This window comes from Nyctibius grandis, chromosome 11, assembly GCF_013368605.1.
Source record: "Nyctibius grandis isolate bNycGra1 chromosome 11, bNycGra1.pri, whole genome shotgun sequence".
In the NCBI taxonomy this organism is placed as follows: domain Eukaryota; kingdom Metazoa; phylum Chordata; class Aves; order Nyctibiiformes; family Nyctibiidae; genus Nyctibius; species Nyctibius grandis.
In genome coordinates, this window is record NC_090668.1 from 1441739 (window position 1) to 1457682 (window position 15944).

The 15944-nt window shown below is 54.4% G+C and overlaps 1 protein-coding gene and 1 long non-coding RNA gene across 2 annotated transcripts in view; both read left to right on the top strand.

Annotated features, from left to right (window-relative positions):
- The window catches only part of ITGA5 (integrin subunit alpha 5), a 7402-nt gene extending 5575 nt beyond the window's left edge, over window positions 1–1827 (top strand). The window contains exons 9-10 of the mRNA XM_068410700.1: window positions 821–827; window positions 1266–1827. Of these exons, the coding sequence (XP_068266801.1) occupies window positions 821–827; window positions 1266–1827 (569 nt within the window). The remainder of the gene's footprint in view (window positions 1–820; window positions 828–1265) is intronic.
- Window positions 1828–4343: 2516 nt separating this feature from the next.
- LOC137668381 (uncharacterized) lies at window positions 4344–13246 on the top strand. The gene is made up of 5 exons (XR_011048928.1): window positions 4344–4487; window positions 11340–11465; window positions 11574–11650; window positions 11784–11954; window positions 12379–13246. It is a non-coding gene; the product is annotated as an uncharacterized lncRNA (long non-coding RNA).
- Window positions 13247–15944: the final 2698 nt, after the last annotated feature.

Sequence of the window (15944 nt, forward strand, 5' to 3'; positions counted from 1 at the left end):
AGCGAAAGAGCCTTTTAGGGGGAAAAAGCCCTTTTAGGGGGAAAAAAGCCCTTTTAGAGGGGGAAAAGGCCCTTTTAGAGGGGGAAAAAGCCCTTTTAGGGGGGAAAAAGCCCCTTTAGAGGGGGAAAAGGCCCTTTTAGAGGGAAAAAAAGCCCTTTTAGAGGGGAAAAAAGCTCTTTTACGGGGGAAAAAAGCCCTTTTAGAGGGGAAAAAAGCCCTTTTAGAGGGGAAAAAAGCCCTTTTAGAGGGGAAAAAAGCCCTTTTAGAGGGGAAAAAAGCTCTTTTAGGGGGGAAAAAAGCCCTTTTAGAGGGGGAAAGAGTCCTTTTAGAGCGAAAAGAGCCCTTTTAGGGGGAAAAAGCCCTTTTAGGGGGAAAAAGCCCTTTTAGGGGGAAAAAGCCCTTTTAGGGGGGAAAAAGCCCTTTTAGAGGGGGAAAAAGCCCTTTTAGAGGGGGAAAAAAGCCCTTTTAGGGGGGAAAAGGCCCTTTTAGAGGGGGAAAAGCCCTACTGAGGCGAGGAAAAGGGAATTTGGGGTTGGGGAAGTGGACTTGGGGTTAAGAAAGGGAACGTGGGGCTGGGGAAAGGAGTTTGGGGTTGGGGAGGGGAATTTGGGGGGTTGAGAAGGGAATTTGGGGCCGGAGGAGGGAATTTGGGGCTGGGGAAGGGAGTTTTGGGGCCAGAGGGATAAGGGGGGGGCAGGTGTTTGTGTTCGTGCCCATAAATGTCCCCGTGGGGGGAAAGGAGCCCCGGGGGGGGCGTTTTGGGGCGAAATTCCCCCTTTTTACCCCATTTCTGTGGTGTCTTTTCTTTCTTCCACGCAAGGAGAAAAGTCAGAGGGGGGGAGTGGGGATCGCCCCCCCCCGGGCTCGGCCACCCGCGGCCCCATACGCGGGGTTGGCTCCGTGCCCCATCCCGACCCCCCTGGAGGGGACAGACCTGGGTTACTGGGAGCACTGGGAGCACTGGGGAGTTGGGAGGGTCCCCCCCACCCCAACCCAGCACCCAACTGGGGAACCCCGGCGTGAGACACTGGTTCCTCCAAGGCTAGAAAGTGCCAAAAAAAGGGGAAATCGCCCCAAAAATCAGCTGGGGGGAGCGGGGGGATTTTTTTTGGGGGGGGGGGGGTCCAGTGGGGGGGGTGGGTGCAGGGGGGGCGTGGCCCCAGTTGGGGATGGGGAGGTGGGGGGGGGTGGCATCGCCCTGGTACCCAGCCCGGGGGCACGATCCTGCCACACACACACCGCCCCCCCCCGGCCCCATCCCGCAGGGAGGAGGAGGAGGAAGGAGGAAGGAGGAGGAGGAGGAGGAAGGAGGAAGAAGGAGGAAGGAGGAAGGAGGAAGGAGGAGGAAGGAGGAAGGAGGCAGCTGGCGGGAGACAAAGAGCCGGCGATGGAGAAACAAAGAGGGACGGAGGGAGCGAGGCCCCAGACAAAGAGAAACGAGGCGGCGGGAGGAGCCCGGGCGCGAAGGCTCCAACCATCCTCATCCTCATTCTCATCGTCCTCATCCTCCTCATCTTCAGCCTCAGCCTCATCCTCAGCCTCAGCCTCCTCATCTTCAGCCTCAGCCTCATCTTCATCCTCATCCTCATCCTCCTCATCTTCATCCTCAGCCTCAGCCTCATCTTCATCGTCTTGATCCTCATCTTCATCCTCATCTTCATCCTCATCGTCCTCATCCTCAGCCCCAGCCCCAGCCGCCCCCACACGCCGGGGCAGATCCCCCGGGCCGGGGAGGGACCAGAACCGCCCCCCGGAGCCGCCACCCCCCAACTCCCCCCCCGGGATTTTGTGGTTCCTTTCCCCCCCCCCAGCACCAATTTTTTATAAAATCAGGATAATTTTTTTTATCTGATTGGTTTAATCTCGGAATTTTTATATCTGAATATTTCTATACCTGAATATTTTAATATCTGAATATTTTTATATCTGACTCCTGCCGTATCTGATTTTTATCTGAATTTTTAATATCTGAAATTTTAATATCTGGATTTTAAAATCTCTGAATATTTTAATATCTGAAATTTTAAATATCAGAATATTTTTAGATCTGAATCTTTTCTATCTGAATATTTTTAGATCTGAATTTTTTAATCTCTGAATATTTTATATCTGCGTGTTTTTACATCTGAATTTTTAACATCTTCATATTTTTCTAGCCAAATATTTTTATATCTGTTTTTTTTTTTGTAGCTGAATACTTTTTACACCTGAATTCTTTCCATCTTATTATTTTTAGATCTTAGCATTTTTCCTCTTCACTTTTTTATATCTGAATATTTTTCTACCTGAATATTTTTCTATCTCAATGTTTTTTCTCTTAAAATTTTTATACCTGAATATTTTTCTATCTGAATATTTTTATATCTGAATATTTTTATAGCCGAATATTTTTATATCTCAATATTTTTTTCTCCTAAAATTTTTATATCTGAATAATTTTTCTCTTAAAACTTTTATATCTGAATACTTTTTCTAGCTGAATTTTTAATATCTGAATATTTTCCTCTCTTAATGCTTTTTTCTTTATCTTTTTCTATCCGAATATTTTTTTTATCTGAATATTTTCCTCCCTGAATATTTACCTAAATATTTTCCTACCCCAATTTTTTCCTACCCAAGTACTTTTTTCCAGCTGAATATTTTTCCCCCCCATTTTCCCCCCCCCCTTTTTCCCAGCCGACCCCTTTACCTGCCCACCCCCCCCCCACTCCCCTTTTCCCCCCTCCCCGCAATAATTAAGTCATCCGGATTCCTCCGAGCCCCAGCCCCGATGATAAATCGTCGTTCCAGCGCGGAGCCGCTCCCCGCGCTCGCCCCGCTCCGCTCCCATTCATCACCTGCCACCGAATTCAGGCTTTATGCTAATGCCGACAGCCGGATTGACTCGGGTTAGTCAATGACCGGGTCACGCCTGGCCCCGGGCCAGCCGCGGGTGAAAAGGGCAGGGGGTGAAAGGCACACGATGGATTTTATATCAAATAGCGGGAATTTGATCATCATCATTTATTATTTTTTTTTAATAACTAACCCGCAACGCGGTGCCGCCACGCTGACAGACAGCAGACATAAAGCGCCAGCTCCTGGAGTCACGGGATTTGCTGTTTGCTTCCAGCCCTTGAAAGAATTCGGCCCCAAAACGGCCTCAAAATGTGCAGCCGGATGTTTAACCCCTGTAAAGGGAGTTATTTAGTCTTTTAGTATTAAATTATTGTTATTATTAGATTATTCTTGTTCTTATTCTTGTTCTTACTCTTGTTCTTACTCTTGTTCTTATTTTGTTTCTTATTCTTATTCTTGTTCTTTTATTCTTATTCTTATTCTTATTCTTATTCTTATTCTTATTCTTATTCCTACCTTTATTCTTATCCTTATTCTTATTTTATTCTTATTTTATTATTATTATTACTATTATTATTATTTTATTCTTATTATTTTGATTTCTATTTATTTCTATTTCTATTTCTATTTCTATTTCTATTTCTATTTCTATTTCTATTTCTATTTCTATTTCTTTCTATCTCTCAACATTATTACATCTAACCCTAACCCCTCCCCTCCTGCATCCCTCACCATCAATCACCAGCTCCCGGAGTCATGGGATTCCCCCTTTTTCTCACCTCATTTCCAACCCTATCAACACAACTCTCCTTTTTTTAGGGTTAAAAATGATTTTTTTCCCTCTTGGTGATGATTTTAGCACCTATAGATGTAGGGGACACGTCTGCAGGGACACCCGGATGTGCATCTGTAGGATTGGGGGGGGTAAGACCTGTAGGTGCCAGTGCCCTGCTACCTGTCCCTTTATACGTGCCTATAGGCACTGATGGGGTGGGGGGGGGCTGTCTGGGCTGGGGGGGCTCAGCCCGGTCCCGGCGGGGGGAAGGATCAGCCTGGGGGGCTCCGTAGGGGGTCTCGGGCGGCTCCGGGGGGGGATCCCGGGGGTATCCGTGGGAGAGAGGAGCCAGGGGGGGTCCGGGGGGGGGGGTCCCGGGGGTCTCACTGGGAGGGAGGACCCGGGGGGGTCCGGGGGGGGGTCCCGGGGGTCTCACTGGGAGGGAGGACCCGGGGGGGGTCCGGCGGGGGGATCCCGGGGGTATCCGTGGGAGAGAGGTCCCGGGGGTCTCCCACGGAGGGTCCCGCTCGGGGGTCCCGAGGGGGGCGGTCCCGGGAGGAGCGTAGGGGTGGGAACAGCGGGGCCTGGGGGGGGGTGGAGGGGGGGCGGGGAAAAAAAAAAAGGCAGAAAAAGCCCCGTGTCCCCCTGGGGCAGGGCTGGGGGCGGTGCCAGGGGCGGTGCGGACCGGGGCCCCCTCGACGGGACGGGCCCCGGGGGCGGCGGCGGGGCCGGAGCGGGCGGAGGGAGACGGGGCTGCTGTGCCGCCGGACCCGGCCCCCGGGACCCCCCGGGACGGGACCCTCGGGACCCCCCGAGTCCTCCCGGGACCCCCCGGCCCGGCCGCCCCGTCGGGGAGCGGCGCCCGGAGCGGCAGGTAAGCGGGGTCCGGCCCCCCCCGGCCCCTTTTCTTTCCCGTTCTTTTTTCCTCTTTCTTTTTCTCGCCTTTTCTTTCCCTTTTTCTTCCTTCTTTTTCTTCCCCCTTTTTCCTTTTTTCCTTTCCCTTTTCATTTTTATTTCTCTTTTTTTTCTACCTTTCTCTTCCTTTTTCTTCACTTTTCTTACTTTTTTTTTCCTGTCCTTCCCTTTTCTCTCCTTTTTCTTACTTTTTCTTTCCCTCTTCCCCCTTTTCTTTCCCTTTTTTCCTTTTTCTTTCCCTTTTTTCCTTTTTCTTTCCCTTTTTTCCCTCTTTTTTCCTTTTTCTTTCCCCTTTTTTCCTCTTTCTTTCCCTTTTTTTCCTCTTCTTTCCCTTTTTCTTCCTCTCTTTCTCCCTTCCCTCCTTCCTCTCATTTTCTTTTCCACCTCTTTTCTTCCCTCCCTCTTTCCCTCTCCCCCCCCCACTCAGCAAAGGGACAGCAGCAAACTCTTCCCACCCCCCCATCCATCCCCTCTCCCCCCTCCCTCCCCCTCCATCCTGAAAAAGTCCATTTCGGGGGTGCTCCCCCTTCCCCCCCCCACCCCACCCCCCTCCCCGAGCTGGGTTGGGGTGCTGGGGGGGGGGGGGCTCCCACTTGGGGGTATTTGGGACCGGGGGGGGGGTAACTTTTCCCCTCGACACAACGAGGATCCTGCGATGGGATGTTTGGGCCAAGCAGGAAAATCTGATTTTTATGGGACACTCAGCAAGTGTTTTGCTTCCCCCCCCTCGTCAAGAAAAGAGCCTCTGGCCCGATTTTGGGTTGAAAAAGTGAGAATTCGGTTAAAAAAAATAAATAAGGGCTCTGCCGTGCTCTGGCATTCGGATCACGTCGCCCCGAGCCCAGCGTTCCCGTTTCCAAAGAAATATTAATCTAAATTACTATTAATAAGGGACAGCTACAAGTTAATTGGCATTAAAATAATTCGTTTCAATTTATGAATATTAAATGAGCAGAAAGCGCCTGCGCTCCGGACGCGCTCGCGATGCCGGGGGCGGAGGGGGGGGGTCCTGGCCGTGGGACCCCCAAAACACTCGTGGGAATTCCCGACTCTGGAGCTCAGGATCCGGCTTTTCCCCTTCTCTCCCCCCCTCAACTCCCTTTTTTTCCCCATTTTTCCAGCTTTCCCAGGAAAACACCCCCCGTCCGCGGAGCATCGAGGCCCCCGCTCCCCCCCCACGCGATCCCCCCCCCCGGCAGAGCCTCCCCGGCCGCTCCAGCCCCTAATTAATTATTTACACCCTCGTATCCCGCTAATGATTTCCCGGAAAACCGCTCGGCCGCCGGGATTCATTAGGTTGGAGTTACCCCGCTCCTCGGCTGGGTAAAAAGCTCTCTCGTCTCCCATCTGGCTGCGTCCCGCCGAGCTAAACAGAGCGAACAAAATAAAAACCAACCGGATTTGATTAATATTTACAGGGCTCCGGCGCCTGCATCCGCGCGGCAGCTCGGGGGAAAAGGGAAAAAAGGTGGGAAAAAGAGGGGGGAAAGAGGGGGGAAAGGTGGGAAAAAGAGGGAGAAAAGAGAGGGGAAAGGTGGGGAAAAGAGGGGGAAAGGTGGGAAAAAGAGGGAGGAAAAGAGAGGGAAAAGGTGGGGAAAAGAGGGGGAAAAGGTGGGAAAAAGGCGGGGAAAAGAGGGGGAACAGAGAGGGAAAAGGTGGGGAAAAGAGGGGGAAAGGTGGGAAAAAGAGGGAAAAAAGGTGGGGAAAAGAGGGGGAAAAGGTGGGGAAAAGGTGGGAAAAAGAGGGGGAGAAAAAGGGGGAAGGGTGGGAAAAAGAGGGGGAAAAGGTGGGGAAAAGAGGGGGAAAAGTGGGAAAAAGAGGGAGGAAAAGAGAGGGAAAAGGCGGGGAAAAGAGGGGGAAAAGGTGGGAAAAAGGCGGGGAAAAGAGGGGGAACAGAGAGGGAAAAGGTGGGGAAAAGAGGGGGAAAGGTGGGAAAAAGAGGGAAAAAAGGTGGGGAAAAGAGGGGGAAAAGGTGGGGAAAAGGTGGGAAAAAGGGGGAAAAAAAGGGGGAAAGGTGGGAAAAAGAGGGGGAAAAGGTGGGGAAAAGAGGGGGAAAAGTGGGAAAAAGAGGGAGGAAAAGAGAGGGAAAAGGCGGGGAAAAGAGGGGGAAAAGGTGGGAAAAAGGCGGGGAAAAGAGGGGGAACAGAGAGGGAAAAGGTGGGGAAAAGAGGGGGAAAGGTGGGAAAAAGAGGGAAAAAAGGTGGGGAAAAGAGGGGGAAAAGGTGGGGAAAAGGTGGGAAAAAGAGGGGGAAAAAAAGGGGGAAAGGTGGGGAAAAAGAGGGGGAAAAGGTGGGGAAAAGAGGGGGAAAGGTGGGGAAAAGAGGGGGAAAAGTCGGGAAAAAGGTGGGGAAAAGGTGGGAAAAAGAGGGAAAAAAGGTGGGGAAAAGAGGGGGGAAAAAGGGGAGAAAGGTGGGGAAAAGAGGGGGAAAGGTGGGAAAAAGAGGGGGGAAAGAGGGGGGAAAGATGGAAAAAAGAGGGGGAAAAAGTGGGAAAAAAGAGGGGGAAAATGGGGAAAAAGAGGGGGAAAAGGTAGGAAAAGGTGGGAAAAAGAGGGGGAAAGGTGGGAAAAAGAGGGGGAAAAGGTGAGAAAAAAGGAGGGGGAAAAGGTGGTGAAAAGGGGGGAAATGTGGGGAAAAGAGGAGGGAAAGGTGGGGGAAAGAGGGGGAAAAGCAAAGGAAAAGGTGGGGAAAAGAGGGGGAAAGGTGGGAAAAAGAGGGGGAAAAGAGGGGAAAAGGTGGGAAAAAGAGGGGGGAAGGTGGGGGTTTTTGCATGGCCGGGGATTGGGAGTTAATATTTTTTAAGGGGTGTTGATGGGGTGGTTTTACTCTGAGCCTGAGCATCCCCTTTACCACGGAAAAAAGTCTCGGGGGGGCTGTGGTGGTGCTCCCCCTCTTTTTTGGGGATGGGAAGGGTGAAGGCAGGAGGGTGGCGGGGCTGCGGGGAGCAGGGTGCGATGGATTTTTGGCTCCTTTTCAGCCGGATCAGCTCCTGGACCAGCCGGGTGGGGAGGAGGGGTGAGCCCCCGGGCTGGGCTGGGGAGGGAAAAGAGCCCAAAAGAGCCCCAAATAACCAGTTACCCCAAGAGGCGACACTCCCAGTCCACCCAGTTCAGCCCAACGTGCAGCCTGCAGTGGGAATGACACGCTGCCCTCCCCAAATGAGTGATGTGTGTAGGGACACGTGGGTGCCAGGGGGGCTCTGTGGGTGACAACAGCTTCTCCCACCCCCGGGGGCCACCCAAGGGGGCTGGGGTGGGGGGGCTGCCTCTGCAGGGCTGCCAAGCTTCCCTCTGCACCCCCAAAATGCACCTGCATCTTCAAATGGGGTCACAGCCCCTGGCTTGCCATCGCATCCTCCAAATTGTAGCTGTATCCCCCCAAATTGCAGTTGCATCCCACCACCTCCTTGGAGCATCCCACCACCTTATAGGAGCATCCCACCACCTTATAGGAGCATTCCACCACCTGGTCGGAGCATCCCACCACCTCCTTGGTGCATCCCACCACCTCCTCGGAGCATCCCACCACCTCCTTGGACCATCCCACCACCACATCCCAACCAAGGACCTGGGTGGGAGATGCCAGAACTGGGGAGGGGATGTGGCATGGGGGGAGCTGCCGTGCACCCCCTCTGCAAAACAGGATTTTAGGGAGGAGCAGCTCAAATGAAACTCATCACTAGGGTGCCCCAAAAACACCTTTTCCACTAAAAAAAACCCAAAATACCCAATTCCAGGCTCCAACATCCCTGCAGACTCCCAGACAGCCACATCCCAGCCCCACGGATGGGGTTGCACCCTCACCAGAGCCGATTCCCTCCCCTGCAAACGGCCCAGGGGGTCGCAGAGGGACACAAACCCTCCGCGGAGGGGTCTGGGGTGCCCCCGTCCCCCCGAAACCCCCACGGCCGGGCTCCCGGCGTGAGTTACGGCGGCGCTTCCCCGATCGCTCCCCTCCTGCCTTTGCATAACTCACGGCGCTTGGCACCGGGCTCTTTAGGAGAAGGATGCTCCGGTCAGCTGCAATAATAAATAGATAAATAAACCCCTGGAAAGTCTCCGGCTGGCCGCTTAAATACATTTTATGGGGTGATTAGGACAAGAGCCGTCCGTTTGAGTGGTTTATTTGTAGCCTCGCTTTGCGCCGGCGAAGGCGGTGGAAGCGTTTCTCATCCTCATTCGGCGCTGGGACTCGATGGGCACCGCGGCCCCCAGCAAATATCACCTTCCCCACCCAAAACTCTTGGGGTTTTTTTGGCTTTCTGAGCCCAGGAGCTGCTGAGGAGGAAAACAAGAGCATTTTGGGGGCTGAGAGTGTAAAATAAATGAATATATTCCTCCCTTCCCCAAAAAATATGTTGCAAATAGACATTTTCCCCCATAACCTGTTAATTTTAGGATGCAAAAATTGCACCAATGTGCCATGATGTCTTTGCTCCCCCCAGAGAGGATGGTTTGGGGGGGGTTCAGGGTAAAAACACCCCCACCCAGGCGCAGACCTGGAGCCAGCCGCCTCCCCGGCGCGGCTCCATTACCCCTAAACCATCCTCGACGAATGGGTCCCCCGCCGGGAGCATCTCCCCACCCCGAACAGCTTCCAGCCGCCTGTTCCTCCCTCCCAACAGCCCTTCCAGTGCCGAAGTCACGCCTAATGTTTCGCTTAATTTTTCCCCGCTGCAGCATCAGCCCCTGCTCCTCTTGCTCTTCCCGTTTGCTAATGAGTGTAACGAGTCGCCAGCCTCGTTGTAACAACCTTTGCCATATTAGCGGGCTCCGCTCTGCCGGCTTCCCTCCCATCACGGCATCCTCACTTTTCCCAGTAAAACCAGGCTTTTGGTGCTGGTTTTTCTCCTCTCTGCTGCTGGAAGAAAGGCGAGGGTTGACCATGGACGTCTCCACTGGCAAACTCCACCTGGAAGCCCACAGCCCTTTGCTTTGCTCTGATGTCCTTAAAGGCTGAGCAGCGTGTTTGGGCACCAAATAAAAAGCCTTTGAGACCTTGAGGTCTGAGCCCCAGATGCTTGAGAGCGAGGAGCAAGTCCCTCACAGCGTGGTGGGACGATGTCACTGCCTTTGGGTGGCCTTGGGGCACCTCACGCCTTGACCTTGCCATTGAGTTGGGACCCAACTCAACGGTTGAGTTGGGCTACGGCGTAGTGGGATGTCATTGCCATTGGGTGGCCTTGGGGCACCTCTCGCCTTGACCTTGCCATTGAGTTGGGACCCAACTCAACGGTTGGGTTGGGCTATGGTGTGGTGGGACGATGTCACTGCCATTGGATGGCCTTGGGGCACCTCTCACCATGACCTTGCCATTGAGTTGGGACCCAACTCAACGGTTGGGTTGGGCCACTGCTCTGCCAGGCCCAACCCAGATCACTTTAACGGGAAAAGTCCCCCTATTTTTTCATCCAAACTTAAATTTTAGTGCCAGAAATGATAAACCAGTGCCACGGGAAGGAAGATTTGGGCTGGAGGCGCTGGGCCAAGCGCGGGGCTCTGGGGACGAGCAGCGCAGCCCTGAGGGTTGGCCACCCTGGAGCATGGATTTACTGCTGCCAGAATTTACCCTTTCTTAAGGATTTTGAACATCTTGTTTAACGGGTTTCGTCCGGCGCCAACCCCAGGCTCTTCCCCAACTCCTCCCATCGCTTTGTGGCTTCTCGTTATCTTCAGTCCTTCACCGGAGCCGTGCGCCGGCAGCGACTCAAACCCGCTCCCAGCAAAGACGCAGTTAAAATTCCTTCTGGAGTTCAGGGGGATGCAAAGAGGCGGTTCCAGGGGGAGATGGGGGAGAAGGAGCCATAAATTCCTGGTGTTTACCCAGGGCTGCGGGGCCGGGATGCATTTTGCACAGGGCCAGAAGATCGCCTTTGTGCTCCGGGGCCGCCCGGCGCGGGCTCAGCTCCCTCCGGGGCTCTTTGTCAGCTCCGTCTTTCTCTCTTCACCTTATTTATTTGTTTGGCATCGGAAAGGGCGGCCGGCGGGACTGGGGATTGTCTGGATCCGATGGCTCCTCGCGTCCCCTCCCACCTCCCCGCGGCGGCAGCCGGGTCTCAGGGTGTTGCAGAGGGTTTTGGGTGGGTTTTGGTCCTTTTTTCATCCCCTGTTTCCTATTTCTGAGGTTCAGAAAAACACCCACATGGAAGATTTTCATGCACACGCCGCCACGGTGCTGGCTGGGGTAGGGGAAGGGTGAGGCCAGGCTCACACGGGGATTAAAAATTAATAAAACCCCTAAAATAAATAAAAATCAGCGAGGAAAATCAGGTGGCACCAACCACCCTGCACCCACAGCGCTGGGTCTGCCAGGAGCCCCATGGCAAGAAGGGCAAGTCCCTGGTGTTGGGACCCACAGGGAATGAACTGGAAAAAAACAAGGCGAGGACTTTCCCTGGGGGGAGGCTCCTCTCCGATCACTTTTATTTCCATCTGTTTACTCCCTCCTACCCCATGATTTCGGGGAATTTATCCCACCGGCTTCCCACTGCCCCCAGCCCAGGGGGAGGTTTCCCATCGCTGCTTTCCCACTACACCCTCAAACTGAAGCAGGGCTCAGCAGCACGGCCGGGACTCCTAAAAATACCTCAACATTTATGAACGTGTTTATTGGGGGGTGAAATTTGTTTGTGCCAGGCTAAAAAGCTCCTTTGGGAACGACGGTCGCGGGTTTGGGGTGGAGGATGCAGCGCTCGCGCCTCAGCGTTTACTGGTACCAGCAAGAAACGCTGGGATAAGCGGGCAAAGGGCTCGCTGTGCCTCCTCCTCCTCAGTTTTTCACCACCCTTTTATTTTTCTATTCTTTTCCAAAAGGAATTCCCCAGCTGAACCGTTTCCCATAGGATTTCCCCCACTCAGCATCAATCCGGGTGCTCCCACCCCGCCGTTCCCAAAAGGATGCTGAGAAGATGGTACCCGCGACGCAGCAGCATCATCTCGGTACCTCCAGGCTATGGGGACACTCAGGGGGACGTTTGCCCCCCAACCAAGGGATCTGAAGAGCATCACACATTGCAGGGGGGGTCTGACCTGCAGTCATCCTTCCAGCCTGGTAGGAAACCGTAAGGAAACAAGTGGAGCGTAGTGAGCGCGCCGGTGCCGGAGGCAGGAGGCCGTGGATCAGGGTATTTATGGCTGCAGGCAGTCCATTCATCTGCAAAAGCCTTATAAAGAATCCCTTGCAATCACCTACAAGCAGCGTTGCTTGTTAATGGGTATTAGCTCTGACCTCGAGATTTATGTCCCCGCTCCCCGCAGGATTGCCGAGCCCTCGCCAAGCAGGGCAGGGAGACGCGGAGAGCTGGGGCCAGGCGGCGGCGGCAGCTGGAAATCATCGCCCGGGGCAGAGCCGGCTCCTCGGGGCTCCCCCGGCTCCTCGGGGCTCCTCCGGCCTGGCTGAGCTGGGGGGGGTCCGAGCTTTGGGGCTGGGTGAGATTTACACCTCCCGTAGGGTTGCCCTGGGGCAGGGGGAGATGGTGATGGAGAGATGGAGTGGGGCAGGGATGGACAGATGGATGGATGGAGGGAGGGAGGGATGGAGGAAGGGATGGACGGAGGGATGGAGGGATGGATGGAGGGATGGAGAGATGGGACGGAGGGAAGGAGGGATGGAGGGATGAAGGGATGGAGGGATGAAGGGATGGAGGGAGGGATGGAGGGAGGGAGGGATGGAGGGATGGAGGATGGATAGAGGGAGGGATGGATGGAGGGATGGAGGATGGAGGAATGGATGGAGGGATGGAGGGATGGAGGGAGGGAGGGATGGATGGATGGAGGGAGGGATGGATGGAGGGAGGGATGGATGGAGGGATGGATGGAGAAACCACCGTTCATCTTCCTCCATGGGATGCAGGAGGAAGAGCAGCCCGTGAACCCACAAGCAACATCCTCCAGCGAGGAACCCCAGTGGGTTTCCATGAGTGGAGAGTTTAGGGGTTTCCCCCTCCTCCCGGGCTGCCCCATCCCTGCTCCCCCCACCCCAAAACACCCCTCTCCCACCCGTGGCCATGCGCACGTGTCCCCCCCTCATAAGGGCGACCCGGCTGGGTGCTCGCCGCAGCACCCATGGGAGCACATCCCAAGGACGGGGCGTTGGGGAGAGAGATTCTGCTGAGCGAGGCGGGAGGGGGGGAGGACGCTGAGGACAAGTTGTGCTGCACGAGCCGGCTCTCGGAGGGAGAGAAAATTGCAAAGAAGCAGCAAAAAAACCCACCCTGCGATCTGTTCATCCATCCATTTACGGGGCAAACCCACTCCCGGAGTATTAATATCAGCAGAGGAGAGGGACCATCTTGCTCTTTCCCATTAGGTGTTGCCTCGTCCTCTCTCTCTTTTATGGCTCACGACTGCTTTGCTCCCCTGCGCAATCCCCCGCTTCGCTCGGCGCCGCGCGCACGAAAAGCCACCGAAGCGGCTCGAAATATAATTAGAAATCTAAATATGACAGCGCCGCTACACTCCGAGCCCCGGCACCATAAAACACCCGGGCTGTGAGTGGTAAAAGCCGTAGCGCGTCGGCCGGAGCCGTACACACCCCCCAGCATCCCCCCGGCTGAAGTTCATGATCGCTTCAAGATTACCCAGGAGTTTTCAATTACCTCCTATTAATGTATTTACTCGCTGTATCTTTCATCAAGCTAAAAGTTGTTTTATTTTGTGCACGACGATGGTTTCGGCTCCCTAAATGGCACATATTTCAATATTAAAGCCGCTTGCTATCATCGTGGGCATGAGCGATGCCTCCGGGGAGCGGCGCCGGAGCCGGCTGCGTCTCCGTCCTCTCCCGGAGTTTAATTAAGTGGGAGTTGGATGTTACAGAGGGTCAGCGAGGGATGGACCTTTGGTGGGATTCAGATCCAGGCAAGCTGGACCCGTTGTCCTGCTTCTCCGGAAGATGCTGGCGGGCAGGGACGGGCAGGGGGGCCTCCTCCTTCCCTCCCCAGCACAGAATCCCAGAATCATTGAGGTTGGAAGAGCCCTCTGGGCTCATCGAGTCCAACCATGGCCCTGACACCACCATGGCAACTAGACCAGGGCACTAAGGGCCATGTCCAGTCTTGTCTTAAACCCCTCCAGAGATGGTGACTCCCCCACCTCCCTGGGCAGCCCCTTCCAGTGTCTAATGACCCTTGCTGAGAAGAAATGCTTCCTAATGTCCAACCTGACCCTCTCCTGGCGAAGCTTGAGGCAGTCAGCTCCCTGCCTCAGTTTCCCTCGGGAAGCATAGCTGAGCTGGTCCATCGCCTTTTTCAGGAGTCCATGCGAGGGCTGGGCTCTCTCTGCTTTGAATTAAGCTGAATTCCTCCCCAAACCTCCTCCCTGTGTCCCCTCCTGCCCTGCCCAGGCTTGCGTGTCTCATGGGGCAATGGCTGCTCTTCAGGGCTCTCCGGGAGAGGTGTTGGGTGAGGGGAGAAGGTGCTCGGGGGACTCCAGAGCTGCTTACACAGCTCTCACAGCCCAGGATGCTCCTCCCGTGCCACCCTGGGGCCCATTTACATCATCTGGATGGATGAATCCTGGGACTTCTCCCAAAATCCCTGAGTTTTCCATTACCTCCTTCTTCTGCGTGACGTGATTCCCACATGAGAGCTCCCCCCTCCTTAGAGCCTCCTATTTTTGAGCTGAAACCCAGCAATTTCACTGACATCAGCACAGGCTGGGGACCAGCCCAGCCTCAAAATCGCCTCCCATCCTCTCCCTGCTTAGAGGGAAGGTCCCAAGGAGGGATTCTCCACCCACCCCCAGGCTCAACATTGAATCACTGGCAGCCACACAGACATTTTTGGGACAAATCTCCCAAGAAAGGGGCTGAGGACCACATGTGGTTGGCAGTGATGCGCCGGAGATGTTGGGAAATGATGTGTTGAAAGCCCAAAATGGTTCTGGTGTAAATTCCTGGAGAAAGAGTAAATATCTGGGACAGGGCCAGGAGCAGTTTCCGTTTCCAGCCATGGGAGGTGGGTCTCCATATCCCCATCCCGTTGGGTTTCTTCTTCAGGGTTTGAACGCCCCAGTGCAGGTGTGTATCTATACGTAGATGCCTACGTAGGCGCCCAGCTCCTTGTAGAGCCCATATGGACTTTGCCAAGCTGTTGACTTCACTAGTGGTCAGAAGACCCCAGCGTCGTTGGAGATGCCCTGGAGCTCCAAATGTCTGCAGAAGGCAGGCAGATGTGAGGGTGGGACAGCCAGGTCCATGCCAGCAGCATCTTGGATGGTGCTGGGCACCCTGTGTGGCACTGGCACGGACCCCTGAGGACATCGCTATTCAAGAATGGCTGGCTTGGCCGTGAACTGCTGAGTTCCCTCCTGCGATGTCCCCAGGCTCATCTGGTCTGTGGTATTTCACTCCATGAGCCGTGGGGGTTTTAGTTGCTGTTTGAAGGCATTTCCAGGCAGCGCTGGGAAGTGACGTGTCCTTGGGTTCGCCTAAAATCTGCCTCCAGGCTTGGTCCTGCTCAGGCGTCACCATCCCAAGGAAGGTCCATGTGCTGGTGTGTCTGCCTGGGGGTCCCCGGCCGTGTGGGGTGGTGGGACCCATCCTGGCAAAGTCTTCCTTGGAAAATCAAAATGTTCTTTTCCTCTTCTCCTCCTTTCTCTTCTTTCTCTTCTCTTCTCTTCTCTTCTCTTCTCTTCTCTTCTCTTCTCTTCTCTTCTCTTCTCTTCTCACTTTTTCTTTTCTTTTCTTTTCTTTTCTTTTCTTTTCTTTTCTTTTCTTTTCTTTTCTTTTCTTTTCTTTTCTTTTCTTTTCTTTTCTTTTCTTTTCCTTTTCTCTTTCCTTTCCTTTTATTTCATTTCACTTAATCTCATTTTATCCCTCTCTCTCCTCTCCCTCTCTTCCTCCGAGGCCCCGCACCCCCCCTCCCAGCACCCTTTCCCCCCGCTGTCCCTCACTCCACCCCACAGCTGGGTCCCTGCCCGGGTGCTCCCCCCTGGCTCGTGGGACGCAGGGACCCTCCTCCCGTCGGCACCGGGGCTTCTCCAGGCCGGCAGCCAACCCTCTGACACGGCAGGACCCGACATGTCAGTGACGCGTTGGGAATGTTGCGTTGGCCCCTTTTCTTTCTTTTTTTGCCTTATTTTTTCCTTGCTTGTCTCCCTTGGCCGGGGCTTGCCCTGAGGAGCTGCCCCGGAGGGGGATGCTGCAGCCAGACCCTCTTCCAGTGGGGTCATCCATGGGGAACAGCCCCCATTTCGGTTGGGGGGTCCTTCCATTTGATATCCCAACATCGCCTGAATGGGGATGGATCATCCTGGAGAGCCCTGGCCCCTCTCCCAGCTTGAAGACCAGGTCAAGGCACGGAGCCATGGAGGAGTCCTTGGAGACCCTGGATGAGTTCAACATCTCAGCACGTCCCAAAAAAGACAGCAGGGCCACCAAACTCCCAGCCCGTGACTGCACAGGGGTCAGGGTTCAGT